This window comes from Armigeres subalbatus, chromosome 1, assembly GCF_024139115.2.
Source record: "Armigeres subalbatus isolate Guangzhou_Male chromosome 1, GZ_Asu_2, whole genome shotgun sequence".
Lineage (NCBI taxonomy): Eukaryota > Metazoa > Arthropoda > Insecta > Diptera > Culicidae > Armigeres > Armigeres subalbatus.
This window is the reverse complement of record NC_085139.1, coordinates 135409919-135423401: the sequence shown is the minus strand read 5'-3', so window position 1 is coordinate 135423401 and position 13483 is coordinate 135409919. Positions and strand designations below refer to the sequence as shown.

The 13483-nt window shown below is 35.9% G+C and overlaps 1 protein-coding gene and 1 long non-coding RNA gene across 4 annotated transcripts in view; one reads left to right on the top strand and one right to left on the bottom strand.

Annotated features, from left to right (window-relative positions):
- Positions 1-12147, top strand: part of LOC134205162 (LIM and senescent cell antigen-like-containing domain protein 1) — a 36721-nt gene extending 24574 nt beyond the window's left edge. For all 3 annotated transcript variants that reach the window (XM_062680153.1, XM_062680152.1, XM_062680151.1), the window contains 5 exons: positions 9934-10050; positions 10122-10427; positions 11031-11289; positions 11348-11489; positions 11560-12147. In XM_062680153.1, the coding sequence (XP_062536137.1) occupies positions 9947-10050; positions 10122-10427; positions 11031-11289; positions 11348-11489; positions 11560-11759 (1011 nt within the window). In that variant the 5' untranslated portion in view covers positions 9934-9946 and the 3' untranslated portion in view covers positions 11760-12147. The remainder of the gene's footprint in view (positions 1-9933; positions 10051-10121; positions 10428-11030; positions 11290-11347; positions 11490-11559) is intronic.
- On the bottom strand, positions 6249-8501 carry LOC134206618 (uncharacterized). The gene is made up of 3 exons (XR_009978298.1): positions 7271-8501; positions 7076-7197; positions 6249-6404 (listed from the first exon to the last, which is right to left on the bottom strand). It is a non-coding gene; the product is annotated as an uncharacterized LOC134206618 (long non-coding RNA).
- Positions 12148-13483: the final 1336 nt, after the last annotated feature.

Sequence of the window (13483 nt, the reverse complement as noted above, 5' to 3'; positions counted from 1 at the left end):
AGAGCGACTGACATTTTCAAATTGTTTTGGGGTGACAAAATAGAGTTACAAACATGATAAAATCGGTAGTAAACAAACTCGGGTAAAAACGTTTTTTTTTATTTATCGGATATCGATCCGATATCCGACATTTTCAAACCCGATATATCACCGGTTGTACCGGTATAGTACAACACCAGATGAATATCGCCGATATCGATAAACCTCCATTGTGCACAGCCACCGTTCCTCTGCACGCCAGATTTTCTATTAGCGCCCTCGAGTGCAATTTTGAACAATAAATTCGAAAGTGCATCACCCTTCTTCAATCCGTTTAAGGTTACAAATGAGGTTGACACTTCGCCTGTAATCCGAATACTTGATTTCGAGCCATCCAGCGTTGCACGTATCAGTCTTATCAGTTTCGCCGGAAAACCATGTTCGGACATTATCTGCCACAGCTCATTTCCACTAATTTAAGCTATGCAATTGCAACCTTTCAATTGACATATCAACACCATCTACATGCCTCTTATTTATTTAATTAAAAATAGTTGTTCTTAAGTATGGCGACGACTGGTACGCCCACCCTATGCAGGTTAACCTTCAACAAGATTGCTATATTTGATTTTTTTTGTATAGCTTTGATGAAAAACTTACAACTTTTGTCAGCACGATATTGTAGTAATCCGATATAAAGCTGAAAAAGAAACTACATTTCCTGTGCCTGAAAAATTATGTAATAATAATTTATGTTAATTTATATTTTGGTTATATGATCTTTTAAGCAAACTGAGCTTTTGACAGGGTGGCCACCGAACCGGGAAAAACGGGAAAAGCGGGAAAAAGACGGGAAATTGAAGTCACCGGGAAAAAAAGCGGGAAAAACCGGGAATTCAGAACATGAACCGGGAAAAAATTAATTCTTGACAACTTACATTCAAAATTCAAATTACAAAGTTAATATAAAAGGGAAAGATTTTCACTTTGATATTCATTATTCAATCGCATTCGAACTGAGTTATTTGATTTTAATACATAATGTGTGAGGTATAAAAAATTAGTAATTTTTCTTTTCAATTGTCTCTAGATCACTTTGATTCAAATTTCGAGTAGGTGGCTTTTTGACTGACGTGTGATATTTTATACGTAAAAGGAAAACAGAAATTATTGTCGGCGTAGCACAAAAGATATTTTAGTTACTAGATAAAGATTGTCGCTTCGGTTCCCTTTGTTCTGCTGTCCGAAACATGTGTGGTACATACCTGTCAAATCGTATGGATTTTCCTTCTTTGACATTTAGCTCCCCTATCCTCGCCAGCAAAAGATGTTCCGGACGACAGCGACAATCTTTATCTAGTAACTAAAATATCTTTTCGTAGCACCAACTTAGAATTCGGAAGTCGGGACTTCCGAACCGAACTTTCTTCCGAAGTTTTATCTGTCAAACTAATTGATGCGTTGTTTAGCGCATCTTTAGGCGAATCCAGCGCACTACTTCCGAAGTTCGAAAAGTTGCCTGTATCTGGAGAAAACTCCAACTTCGGTATAAGAAGCGTTCTAACTTTGTTCCGGATAGACAATATTTCAAATCAATTCATGCGTACATTAGTTGTGGAACATCCTCAGTTATGAGGTTGAGGGATATCCTATAGTATAGGACCCATACTATTTGTGATTAATTAAATCTGTTAAACAAAAACTTGGGCAAAAAGATGAGTAATTTTTTGGCGCTTGGTGTGATTTGATAGAACCCCGGCCATATATAATAAATACTATGTTATAAAAGCATAGAATCGAATATCATAATATTCATTCTTTCGAATGAATGTTTTCATCTTTAAGTTATTCTTCTAATGTCCAAGTTTGCCTGTCATTTGTATGTAATTTCCAATTGCACACAATTCGAGAAAAAAAAATGAATATGGTAAAAATTAGAGTTTCCATCCCGGGACATCCCGGACGAAAAATCCCGGGATTAAGGAAAATTCGGGATTTCCCGATTCCCGGGATATGATTTTTGAAATCCCGAAAATCCCTTTTCGACCTTTTAGACCTTTTAGAACGATTTTGTCATCCGACCTCCAGACTGTCGGTGAAGGCGCTGATCCATTCTCATCCCAGACCCATTGTCCCCCCGACGACGGTACTTAATTAGTTGGTCTTTGATAAATTCTTCGGGACTAGTTTATCGACACTAAGTTGTAGATCTGGAACCATTTCTGGGCCTATAACCCGTTGATGAATAGGGGGAGCTGTAACTGCTGGTAGAAGTATCAGTCAGTAACCTGCAATGAAGTATAGGGAACCCTAATGCTTCAGAAAATACGCTGCTTAAATCGAAACTTAGAAATAGTCTAAATTCAATATATAATACTAACAATCATGCCTACTTCGACGGACAGCGAACGCGTCTTTTTGAACTCTGCGATCATTTGTTCCAGAAACCCTACTTTTCGATACAAACGCAAATACTATTTGCTTTTTGAAGTCAAACCAAGGTTCTATTTAAATTGAAATTTAAAGTTTCAATTTGAATTCTGTATCATCTGGCCTTTCTAAAATATGCTAAAACTTCGAAAAAAAACTTTTTCAAAACAAAAAAATTATGTTTTTAAAAACATCGAAAATTCCCGGGATTTTCCGGGATATACAAGAAATTTCATCCCGAATCCCGGGACAGCATAAATGACCGGGAAATGGAAACTCTAGTAAAAATATATATTTTAACACGTGTTCAAGAGTTGTTTGGGAATATATTTGAAAATTGTACAAATCATTGAAAATGGCCATTTTTTTAATACTTCGTGAATATCTGTAATATTCTGAAGAGTAAAATATCTTTAGTTTAGTATTTTCCACAACTAACCTAATATTATAGAAGGTTATGATGGTAAAAAAGATATCCAAGATAATTTTCTAATTTGTTACACGGGGAACAATGAATAGGTTTCAAAGCTTAGAACATTTCAAAATAGTAATAATGAATGGGACGTTCAAAGTTTTCAATAAAAAATCCAAGATTTACTTTGTAGACATTAATTCTAGAAATTAAAAAAGTAAAGTTGAATAAATTACGAATCAAATGTTTTGATTGCCTGAAATGTGTTTATTTTTTTTAGAAAACTGAATAACTGAATAATAACAAAGATAATCTTCGGGTTAAATCTGTGTTGAAATAAGTTGTTTAATAGTTTTGTAGATTTTTAGAAACGTGATGTCAATCACTATAATGAGGTTATACGGTGCTTTACTTATTTCATTGCTAAGTTCCTTAGTTTAAAACTGTAATTGAATTTAATTTACTTTATAAGAAAGAATTGTGTCGTCCCTCACATATTTTTGCGATAATTTAAAAAGCTCCATCAGTTACTCAGAAAGGTATTTTTTGAAATAGTCTGATCAAACCGAAAGCTGATCATTTAAAAAATGTCGACTATAAATACCGTAATCCGGGGTATCATTGATCAATTTTTTCAATGTTTTGTAAATATTTCCTCCGTAAATTAAATGATTGCTTTTTTCATATTTTTAAAACGAGTACTGCTACGTGTAGAACGTTTGAGGCTATTGTTCTTGATTATTTGATAATTATAAAATTGTTTTAAAAATCTGTTTTGTCTAGTTTTTTGAATTTCCAATTTGGGGCAACTTTGATCATCAATCATTTCACTTTGTTACGTCTATAAAGCAAGCGTTTGTAAACGCCTTAAGGTAGGCAATTACTTTTGAAATCCTTATACTGAGGCGAAGCGTATTGATTGTTTCGAGTAAGGCATCATGGCCGCTAGGTGAATTATCTGGTTTTTCAACAATAAAAATCAAAATTTTGAAACAAAAAATATGGATAAACAAAGAAAATAAGATTACTTATCACCCAATTGTAGGTACGATCTCAATTTTTTGTTATTATGCTTGTTTTGAGTGCTTTTTTGGCAGCTTACTGTGAGTTAACAAAATGATGTTGATTTTATTTTTCAAACTATGGCAAAAATTAAATGCAAATTCTAGTGGAGATTATATTATTCGGTAGCAAATTTAGTCAAGATTAAAATACCTAACTCATAATAAGTAATCGTAATAACAGAAAGTAATACTTTATTCATCTTTTGAAAATGGTTCAACTGATCAATGTTACCTTGCTGATCAATATTCCCCCGGATTACGGTACTATAACTATAACTTTATTGCTTTATGTGAACATTATGTTCCAAGAAGGTAGAACTCTACTAGACTGGCATGCGATTTCCATTGGCTTTGTCAGAATCTAACGAAAGTTGTGGTGCATCCAAGAAAAAAATACGAATGTTTTGCAAAGTTGCAAGTTCTAAGAAAAGAATCAAATCATTGTAATTAGGTGCCAATGTAGAATTACAATTCGATATTGATTAAATGCCGATTAACACTAACTACATGGTAACGAAGCGCACAATTTCAGTGTGCCTTTTGATAAAAACCATTTTCGCATAACACGTTGTTGGTAATTTAATGTATTTATCTAAAAGGTTCGTTACAAATGATCAGTTGCTTCGATATAAAACTTACCTCCCGTTTTATCAGAAAAAAAAATATCTAGTAAAAGTATAAAAACTCTTACAATGATTCTTTTCAAGCTAATTAAAACCGGGAAAATTTGACAAAAATTTCCGGGAAAAGCGGGAAAAAACTGGGAATTTCAAAATCGAATTTCAGTGGCCACCCTGTTTTGATAAGGTACGACGGTGCGACGGAATTATCGCCATTTTTACATATTTACCTTACTCATGTCGAATTCGTTTTTAAACCTGGGTCAGTGCCAACCCGAACCCTGAATAAAAAAACATTTTCAGTTCCATCTGTCATTGGATATGTTGGTGTGCGTAGCATCGTGTTTGTTTTGATTCGAAACATATGATCCAGATGATCGCGGACATCCAGTGCACTGGCAGTGCGTTGGCTTCGACTAATCAGATCATGATAAATAAATAAATATGTTCAAGTGCGTGAACTGATTTTTGCGGATAGTTGAATTTACTTTTGGGCGGATATAAATAGGGAAACTGCTCCTGGAATTCATCTCATGGCTCCGATATTCATCCCATCAAAAGCAAAGCAATGGAAAGGAATTTGGATTGTTTATTATTTTTGTGATTTTTTTAGCAGTGAGCACGCATCTTGACAAAAAGAGGCGACGAAATTGGTGCTGTATTTCTTTGTTTCCCGATGAGATGAATATATTTATGTTCAGTGAGATGGAGATCGGAAAAGTTCCCCTATTCAATTATATTCAATAATCCCGTGCACATTTTTATACCAAGAATTCCGTATAGAATTCATTTAAAAAAAGAGATTTTCTATTTTACAAAAATTCAGTTATTTCTACAAAAGTTTTTTTTGAGAACTCTCAGAAGCATGAAATAAAAATTCTCCAGGATTCGCAATTTTTTTTTTCCTTGCTATCTCTCCTGATAAAGGTAGCCTCACACCTCGGGTAAATTTTCCGCCGGATTTCGGGCCCCGTGCATTTTCAATTTTCAAGAATCTCCCGGAGGAATTCCGGGGGAATTTATGTACGAAGCTTGCGGAGCAATTCCTGAAGGAACTTCGAGTAAGTTCCTGTATTCCAGAGGATTCCCTGAAGGAATTATTGTAGGAATTTCCAAATTAATTCCTGAGAAAAGAGAAAATCCTGGAACAGTATTCAAAGATATTCCTATAGAAGAATTTCCAAAGGAATTCATTTCGAAAGGATTCCTTGGAAAATATATGGAGGAATGCCTGAAAATTCAAGAAAGAATTACTGAAAGACCCGAATAAAATGAAATTATACAACGATCTTTCTAGTTATCGTTTTCAGAATATAGAAAATTATAACTGAATGTTTTATGGAATCATATAAAATACTGTACATTAATTATACCTTGAATGATATTTACGATAGCCCTTATAATATTTTGGTTTTGGATGATACATTGAATGGGTTGTTAAGTATCGTTACCATTCAAAAACATCGACTTTTGCATGGCTTTTTGAAAAGCAATTTTACCATGAATCATTGATTTATCTTCATTTTTGTTTCGTATGATCATTCAGGTTTTGATTATATTCAACAAAGACGATAAATAGAAAGATTCTTCTACGATTCAGCTGTTAATCCGAATTAAACGCTGTTTGATAATCTTTCAATTATACGATTAGGGTATTGTAATATGTATAATATTATATTTAAAACTTTAGTAGGATAATATCTTGTTCTTTCCTCAGTAATAAAATTAGCCAGCACTAAAAAGTATCTGTTATATTTAATTTATTGCCTAATATAGTTATCATAATCACATCAAAACATATTTTGCCACACTCACCACTATTACCGAGTGCAGGACACTGGATTCATAAGCTGCGTTTACAGGACCTCTTCCGTACGGATGTCCACTCAACAATTTCACCTGTAAATTATATTAAAAGAATTAATCCACGGCGCTTTCCTTATACACTATGATGTACATACAAACAGCGTTTAGGTTCAGCCACTTTCGCGACTTTCGTTTTAAGATTTGTTTTATTTGCTCCCACGTCTCGTTCGTGATACTAAAGCCCTGAACGCAATGGAACGGAATGACAGAATTTGGGGTAATAACAGAATTCGACCGTTAGCCAAGCAGTTAAGCCCCAAACACAATGTCAGCGGAACGGCAACGGAAACGGCAAATTTGACAGTTAGCCCATATATTTTCTGTCAAATTTGCCGTTTCCGTTGCCGTTCCGCTGACATTGTGTTTGGAGCTTTAGTCTGTCAAATTCTACTGTTCTCGTCACCGTTATTTTACATTGCGTTCAATACTTGAAGATCATGATCAGAACGGAGGAAGGCACAAGGCATAACATCTAGAGACCAATCACTACCAACTAACATCGGTCCAATATTTGAATGGTTTTTGCGATTGGCCCCGCCGCAATGCGGCATCACACCGGATACTTCGCGATGGGGGTCTTAGTGTATGCATCAGGGTTCTGGCACCCTGGCACGGTCTGTCGGAATACCGTTCTATTATTGGAACGACGTTAGGTTTTAACTTTTTACACCCCAAAGACCACATACATTGAAGAAGATTATTACCTTCGGAAGCATATCATCGGAAGCATTGGCCCAAGGTTGACCCCGATTAGCTGAATCCAGTATACAACCGGCGCTCGATCACGGCGCTTCCCCGTGTAGTGTATGGGAGGAAATGGATGATTCTAGAAACAAACAGAAATGGGAAAAACAAGAATAGATTTATTTAGCATTTAATTTAACAATGTTTTGACTTACATGCATTTGAGATCACCACCAACTTTAAGAAAACTATTTATAATGATATTTATAAAGTCTGCCCGACCAACTGCCGAAAGAATTGACACTTCAACGTGCTTCAACACTGAAAATGAAAACACTTCTTTTTGTTCAGTCGGGTGTGAAAAGCTACCCAAATTATATCATGTATGATTTTTTTCTTATGAGAATATTTTTCATTTCTCATTCCAGGTATCTTTATTATAAGATGTACAATCTGTCAATAATTTGGTATGATCAGGGCGGTAAAAAACTTAATCATATGATTGCACATGTATCGTACAGCTAATGATGATTACAAGCGGAATGGAATACTTATAATATGAAATATTCAGCATACGATTTATTTCTATGCGGGGAATGTCTGAAGTAATTTCTGGCAGAATTCCCGAAGAAAATTCTGAAACGCACGAAAGAGTTTTTGGAAGAATTTCAAAAGAAATTCTGCATAAGAAATAATTCTATTCGGTATTCCTCAATTATATTTTTCTGACAATTCCTAGCGGATTTTATGAACGGGTTTCAAAGGGAATTCCCAAACTACATAATTTCATCCACCGACCTAATTTAGGACACAAAATGCGAGGAAAACCTGAATGAACTTATGAATACATAACTTCCCTAACAATTATTTTTAAAACTGAATCTAAACAGTACTGGATTAATTTCATTTAAAACTACAATTACAAATATCACAAAATTCCCAAAAAAAAAAAGATTTTCAATGCGCACTTTATTTTAATGGGCCTCTTCACGAGACGTTTAAAAACAGCTGATTTTATCGTCAATTGACAGTTCTTCTATGAAAGTGACAGCTTCGGACTTGCAGGCCTGTTCAGCGGTTGTAAACAAGTGCAGTCTCGGCAGTGTCACATGAAAAGGCCTATAAACAGACAGTTTCGTTTCTCCCTTCTGCTTGTTTATTCCGCCAAGTCCCACCCACCCACGTGGTTTTGACAGTTGAAGTATATTTGTATTGGTGAACCCGGTGCGAAACCGTGCACTCAGCCAAAAAAACTTAGGACCTTCATCAAAACCACTTATGATTTGGCACCACAATGAATATTTGTGAAAATCATAAGTTTAATTAATGACTCAGAAGGGGAAATATCTGTTTTGGCTACTTACTATTTTCATAATTCTACTTATGAAAATAATTAGGAAAAATTATTGATGTTATAAGGGATTATGAAAATTAATTATAAGTGAATTTTATGAGTTTCAAAATAAAAATAATATAAAGGTCGGAAGAATTTGTAATGAAAATAATAATATTAAAATATTAATAATAATAAAAATTGTAATTCAGAATGCATTCATATAGAGATAGTTTGGTTTGTACGGAAAAAAGATCATATGTTTTCCAATGATTTGAAATTAATTCTGAAATTCATATTTCCATGCCCAAACGAAATATCCAAACAAATGTAAATATCAATATTTTCAGAAAGGCATTTTTTGTTTGTAAAAATGTGCTTGTCATAAACTTTTGAACATTTCCAAGATCTCCAAGATACATTGGTGTTGAATTGATGTCCATTTCTTTCGATGAAACGCACAAGTCTGAAAAATAAATCAAAATAATCAAAATTATTAAATCCTATGGAGATAAAAAGAATTTTGTAAAATGTTAGCATTCAAAAGGTCCGAGAAGAAATCAACCAATGCTCACTAGCCTGGGACATGGATATATGAAAAAAATAAATTTTCGTTCCCTCATATTTTTCAGAAGTCTTTTAGGTCTTATAATGCTTGTGCGAAATTTCAGATCAATCGGTGAAACTATATTTTAGCGCCGGCGATTTTAATTTTCCATAGGATTTACTATGAGGAAATTTACCTTTACAAAGAAAAAATCCCCAAGGTGTCCCATTATTCTCTAACGATAAATCGATCCAACTACATCATAGGAAATTTTACCAGCAAACTTTCATTGGAAGACCGCAAAGTGATCCGACGCTAGTGAAAAATGTTATTTACATAAAACTAATTGCTGTATGAACGCAAGGCTCATTGCACTTTTTGTTCCAGCACCACTGCCGTCTGCTGCTTGCTGTTGTTTGTACGAGGCACCACTTTGCGTGAAGCATTCGCTTAGCATGAATGAAAAGCGGGTTACTAGGGATACGTTTATTGTCCTTGCTGTTTGAGTCTTCGTCCTTCTAGGTAGAAGAAATTCAACCAAATTTCAATGAAAATGTGATTAACAAAAAGAGGCATGTAACGAACACTTTCCACACATCATGCAACGAAGCGATAATAGATGCAAGATATAGGTTGGGGCCTTTCATTCTCGACGTCAATAGTTCGAAGCTGGTCTGAACGGGGATTTTTTTTTGTACTGGTAATCTTTTTGATATTTATATTTATATTCCCAAACTATAGTTCCAACCTGAGCGAATAAAAAAACACTTTGACAGCACTTAGGTTGGAACTGGTTCCAACCTAGGTTGGAACTTTTTAAAAACGAATTCGACATCAGTGACTTTATTGCTCAGTTTTGTAGTTACTTGAAGAAGTCAATACGCATAATTTGATATCTAACGCAACTTCATGGTATTGGGTAATAACTAATTTGTGTAATGTGGAATAATGTAAAAACTTCACTGTAATAATTTATTATTTTGTTTCCATATTTCTAGAGTTTTACCGAACATGTCACTTGGTACAATGATTTGTACCAGATGTGACGAAGGCTTCGAACCTCATGAGCGAATCGTCAATTCGAATGGTCAACTTTGGCACACCCAATGTTTTGTGTAAGTAGTCGACAATCATGTTTCAATAGTTATAAATTGATACCTAACCGAACATATTTCCATAACTTCAGGTGCGCTCAATGCTTCCGCCAGTTTCAGGACGGAATTTTCTACGAATTTGAAGGGCGAAAGTATTGCGAGAAAGATTTCCATATCCTGTTTGCACCATGCTGCAACAAATGCAACGATTTCGTCATCGGTAGGGTGATCAAGGCTATGGCGGCCAATTGGCATCCGGACTGCTTCACCTGTGAGCAGTGCCGTATTCCGTTGGCCGATTCCGGTTTCATCCGCAACCAAAATCGTGCTCTTTGTCACGATTGCAACAAAAGGGAGAAAGACGATGGCTTGGAAAAGCATATGTGCAATAAGTGCCAGTAAGTATGAACAAGAATTTTTGCATGCCTCGTATAATACCAGAGTGTACCAGAGGTTTTATGTTGACTAAAACAAGCTTATCTTTAATCTACAGTTGCAGATTTTGGTATATGCCAGTGGCGTAGCCAGAAAATTGGTCTGGGGGGGTTTTCCGAACATTTTTTTTTCGAAAAAAAATATTTCTTCCAAAAATTTTGTCTCTGGGGGGGGGGGGGGGGTTTATACCCAAAACCACCCCCGTGGCTACGCCACTGGTATATGCATCTTGTTAATTAGAGATGAAGATGTATAATTTGCTTTTTTTCTTCGCTAGTCATGAAAGCTTAGCTTGTCACAGCTTAGCTTTGTCAAGCATTCAAAAATAATCGCAAATAATGGCAAAGGAATATTTTTTCTGAGTTATGCTAAAAACTCCGATTTTCCATTGCTAAGTGTGTTACTTTAAAAGTTTATCAAATGTGACTACCGTTATGATTGTGATATTAAATGTAATTGTGTAAAATAATGTAAATGAAAATGATTGGATCAATCCCCCTAAAAGTGTTGGACTTTTTTGAAAGATGTGTTTTAAACGAAATTCAACATTATCCTTGTACTTGCAGTGGTGCTATCGACGATGCTCCGTTACGTTTTCGAGGAGAAGTTTATCACGGTTATCACTTCAACTGTACGGCCTGCGGTGCTGAGTTGGACTCATCTGCTCGCGAAGTCAAAAACCGCACTGGATATGCTGCCAACGATATGAATGAATTGTACTGTCTGCGTTGCCATGATCGTATGGGTATCCCGATTTGTGGCGCCTGCAGACGTCCCATCGAGGAACGTGTTGTTACTGCCCTGGGTAAACATTGGCATGTTGAGGTAAATTACGATGCAAGGGTAGATATTGTGTAGTCTCACTTATAATCTATTTCAACAGCATTTTGTTTGTGCCAAATGTGAGAAACCATTCTTGGGACATCGTCACTATGAAAAGCGTGGCCTTGCTTATTGTGAAACTCACTACCACCAGTTGTTTGGAAATCTCTGCTTTGTTTGCAATCAAGTTATTGGTGGTGATGGTAAGTACACAATCTTTCTTTCTTATATTCTTCATTACATGTTTTATTTTTTACAATTTCTGGTTATTAGTATTCACCGCGCTAAACAAAGCTTGGTGTGTCCATCATTTCTCGTGCTCCATTTGCGATACGAAAATGGATCAGAAATCTAAATTTTACGAGTACGATGAAAAACCCGTATGCAAAAAATGCTATGAGCGCTTCCCCAATGAACTTAGACGCCGTTTGCGTATGGCACACGAGAATACATTGAAGAAAAACGTTAATTAGGATGTTTGAACAATCTTTCAACTTGAACTTGTGAAATGAACTCGACCGATGCCCATCTCTCAACGTATAATCCCGAATAATAATGTTTTAACCACTTGAACTTTAACGGAGTTCCACGACAAGAACCCCAGAGGAACTCGATTTTTTTAACAGAAGCAGAACAATCAACGTAGCTGTTAGTCATTGTGCCTTAAACTCGAACTTTTTAAACGTATTTGTATGTGTTCTCTAATTAAGACTAATGACTTAATTCAATGATGAAGTATTTACGAAAAATATTTATACATTATGTGTTGGAAAAAAATCGTAGCAACAGATGACCTCCATGATTTATTTTAACAAAATTTATGCCTAATAATAACATAGATATATGGTTTGAATTAAGCAAGCTAAGTATATTTTTTTCGTAGAACAAAAAGAACTATCATTATTAAGTGATCCATCTGGAATGAAAAATGCATCTTGCCAATCTATTTTCAGAACATGTTTTTCCTATATTTGGTACCTACATATTTGGTACAGCAGCATGGTACACATTTCGCTAAATTTCTAATCGTTAATCGTGGTATGCAACTATTTCGTGCTACGCAGATTCTTCCACTCCTGTGCACTTCGGGCAGTCAGAAGAATGAGCAATCCCGAGTCTATGAAAAGAAGCTTCCTAAAACCATGTTCAGACAACACGTACGTGTAAGGTGGAAGTTAATCTGACCATGTCCTCTATCCATCCAACTTAAACTCTTTCGATCCGGAATCAGTCTATTCGCCTTGACGAAGCCGCTTTGCTGCCGTCTGATGAAGACGGACCTCATCACTGTATTTCAACATGGTTAAGTATAGTATAGTAAAGTTTATTTTAAAATGCATTCAAAATATAATTAACAGTTATATACTCCAAACTTTTAAATACGTAGGTTTTATTTTTAAAAACACTACATGTTAGGCTACTTATCGATATAAGTTTTAACTAACATGAAAAATCAAACTATTTTCGACTAGGATACACATCATGTGAAAGAATTTAAAAAATATATTATCATTTTTATTTTACTCAGACTAAGGCCGGAGTGGCCTGTGCAGTACATGAAAGTCTTCTCCATTCAACTCTGTCCAAGACTGCACGTCGCCAGCCACGCAATCTGCGGACGGTCCGCAAATTGTCTTCCACCTGATCGATCCACCTTGCTCGCTGCGCATCTCGCCTTCTTGTGCTCTTGTGATCGCTACCGAGGATCATTTTCGCCGGTTTATTGTCCGACATTCTGGCTTCGTGCCCGGCCCACCGCAGTTTTCCGACTTTTGCGGTGTGAACGATTGATGGTTCTCCCAACAGTTGTTGCAACTCGCGATCCGTTCACCTCCTCCATATACCGTCTTCCATCTGCACCCCGCCGTAGATAGTACGAAACACGTTCCTCTCGAAATCTTCATGTCCTCCACGAGGATTGTCCAGGTCTCGTGTCCGTTGAGGACTACCGGTGTAATGAGCGTTTTGTAGATAGTCAGTTTGGTAAAGAGAGAGTCTAAAGAACGTACGATTTCTTACCATGATGCGTCTTCGAATTTCTGTGCTGGTATCGTTATCAGAGGTCACTAGTGAGCCCAGGTACACGAATTCTTCGACCACCTTGATTTTCTTTGTCACCACCGATACAAACTCGTGGTGGGTGGCTTACAGTGTCCTCTCTTGAGCCTCTTGAGTAGTTCGTCTTCGATGTGTTGAT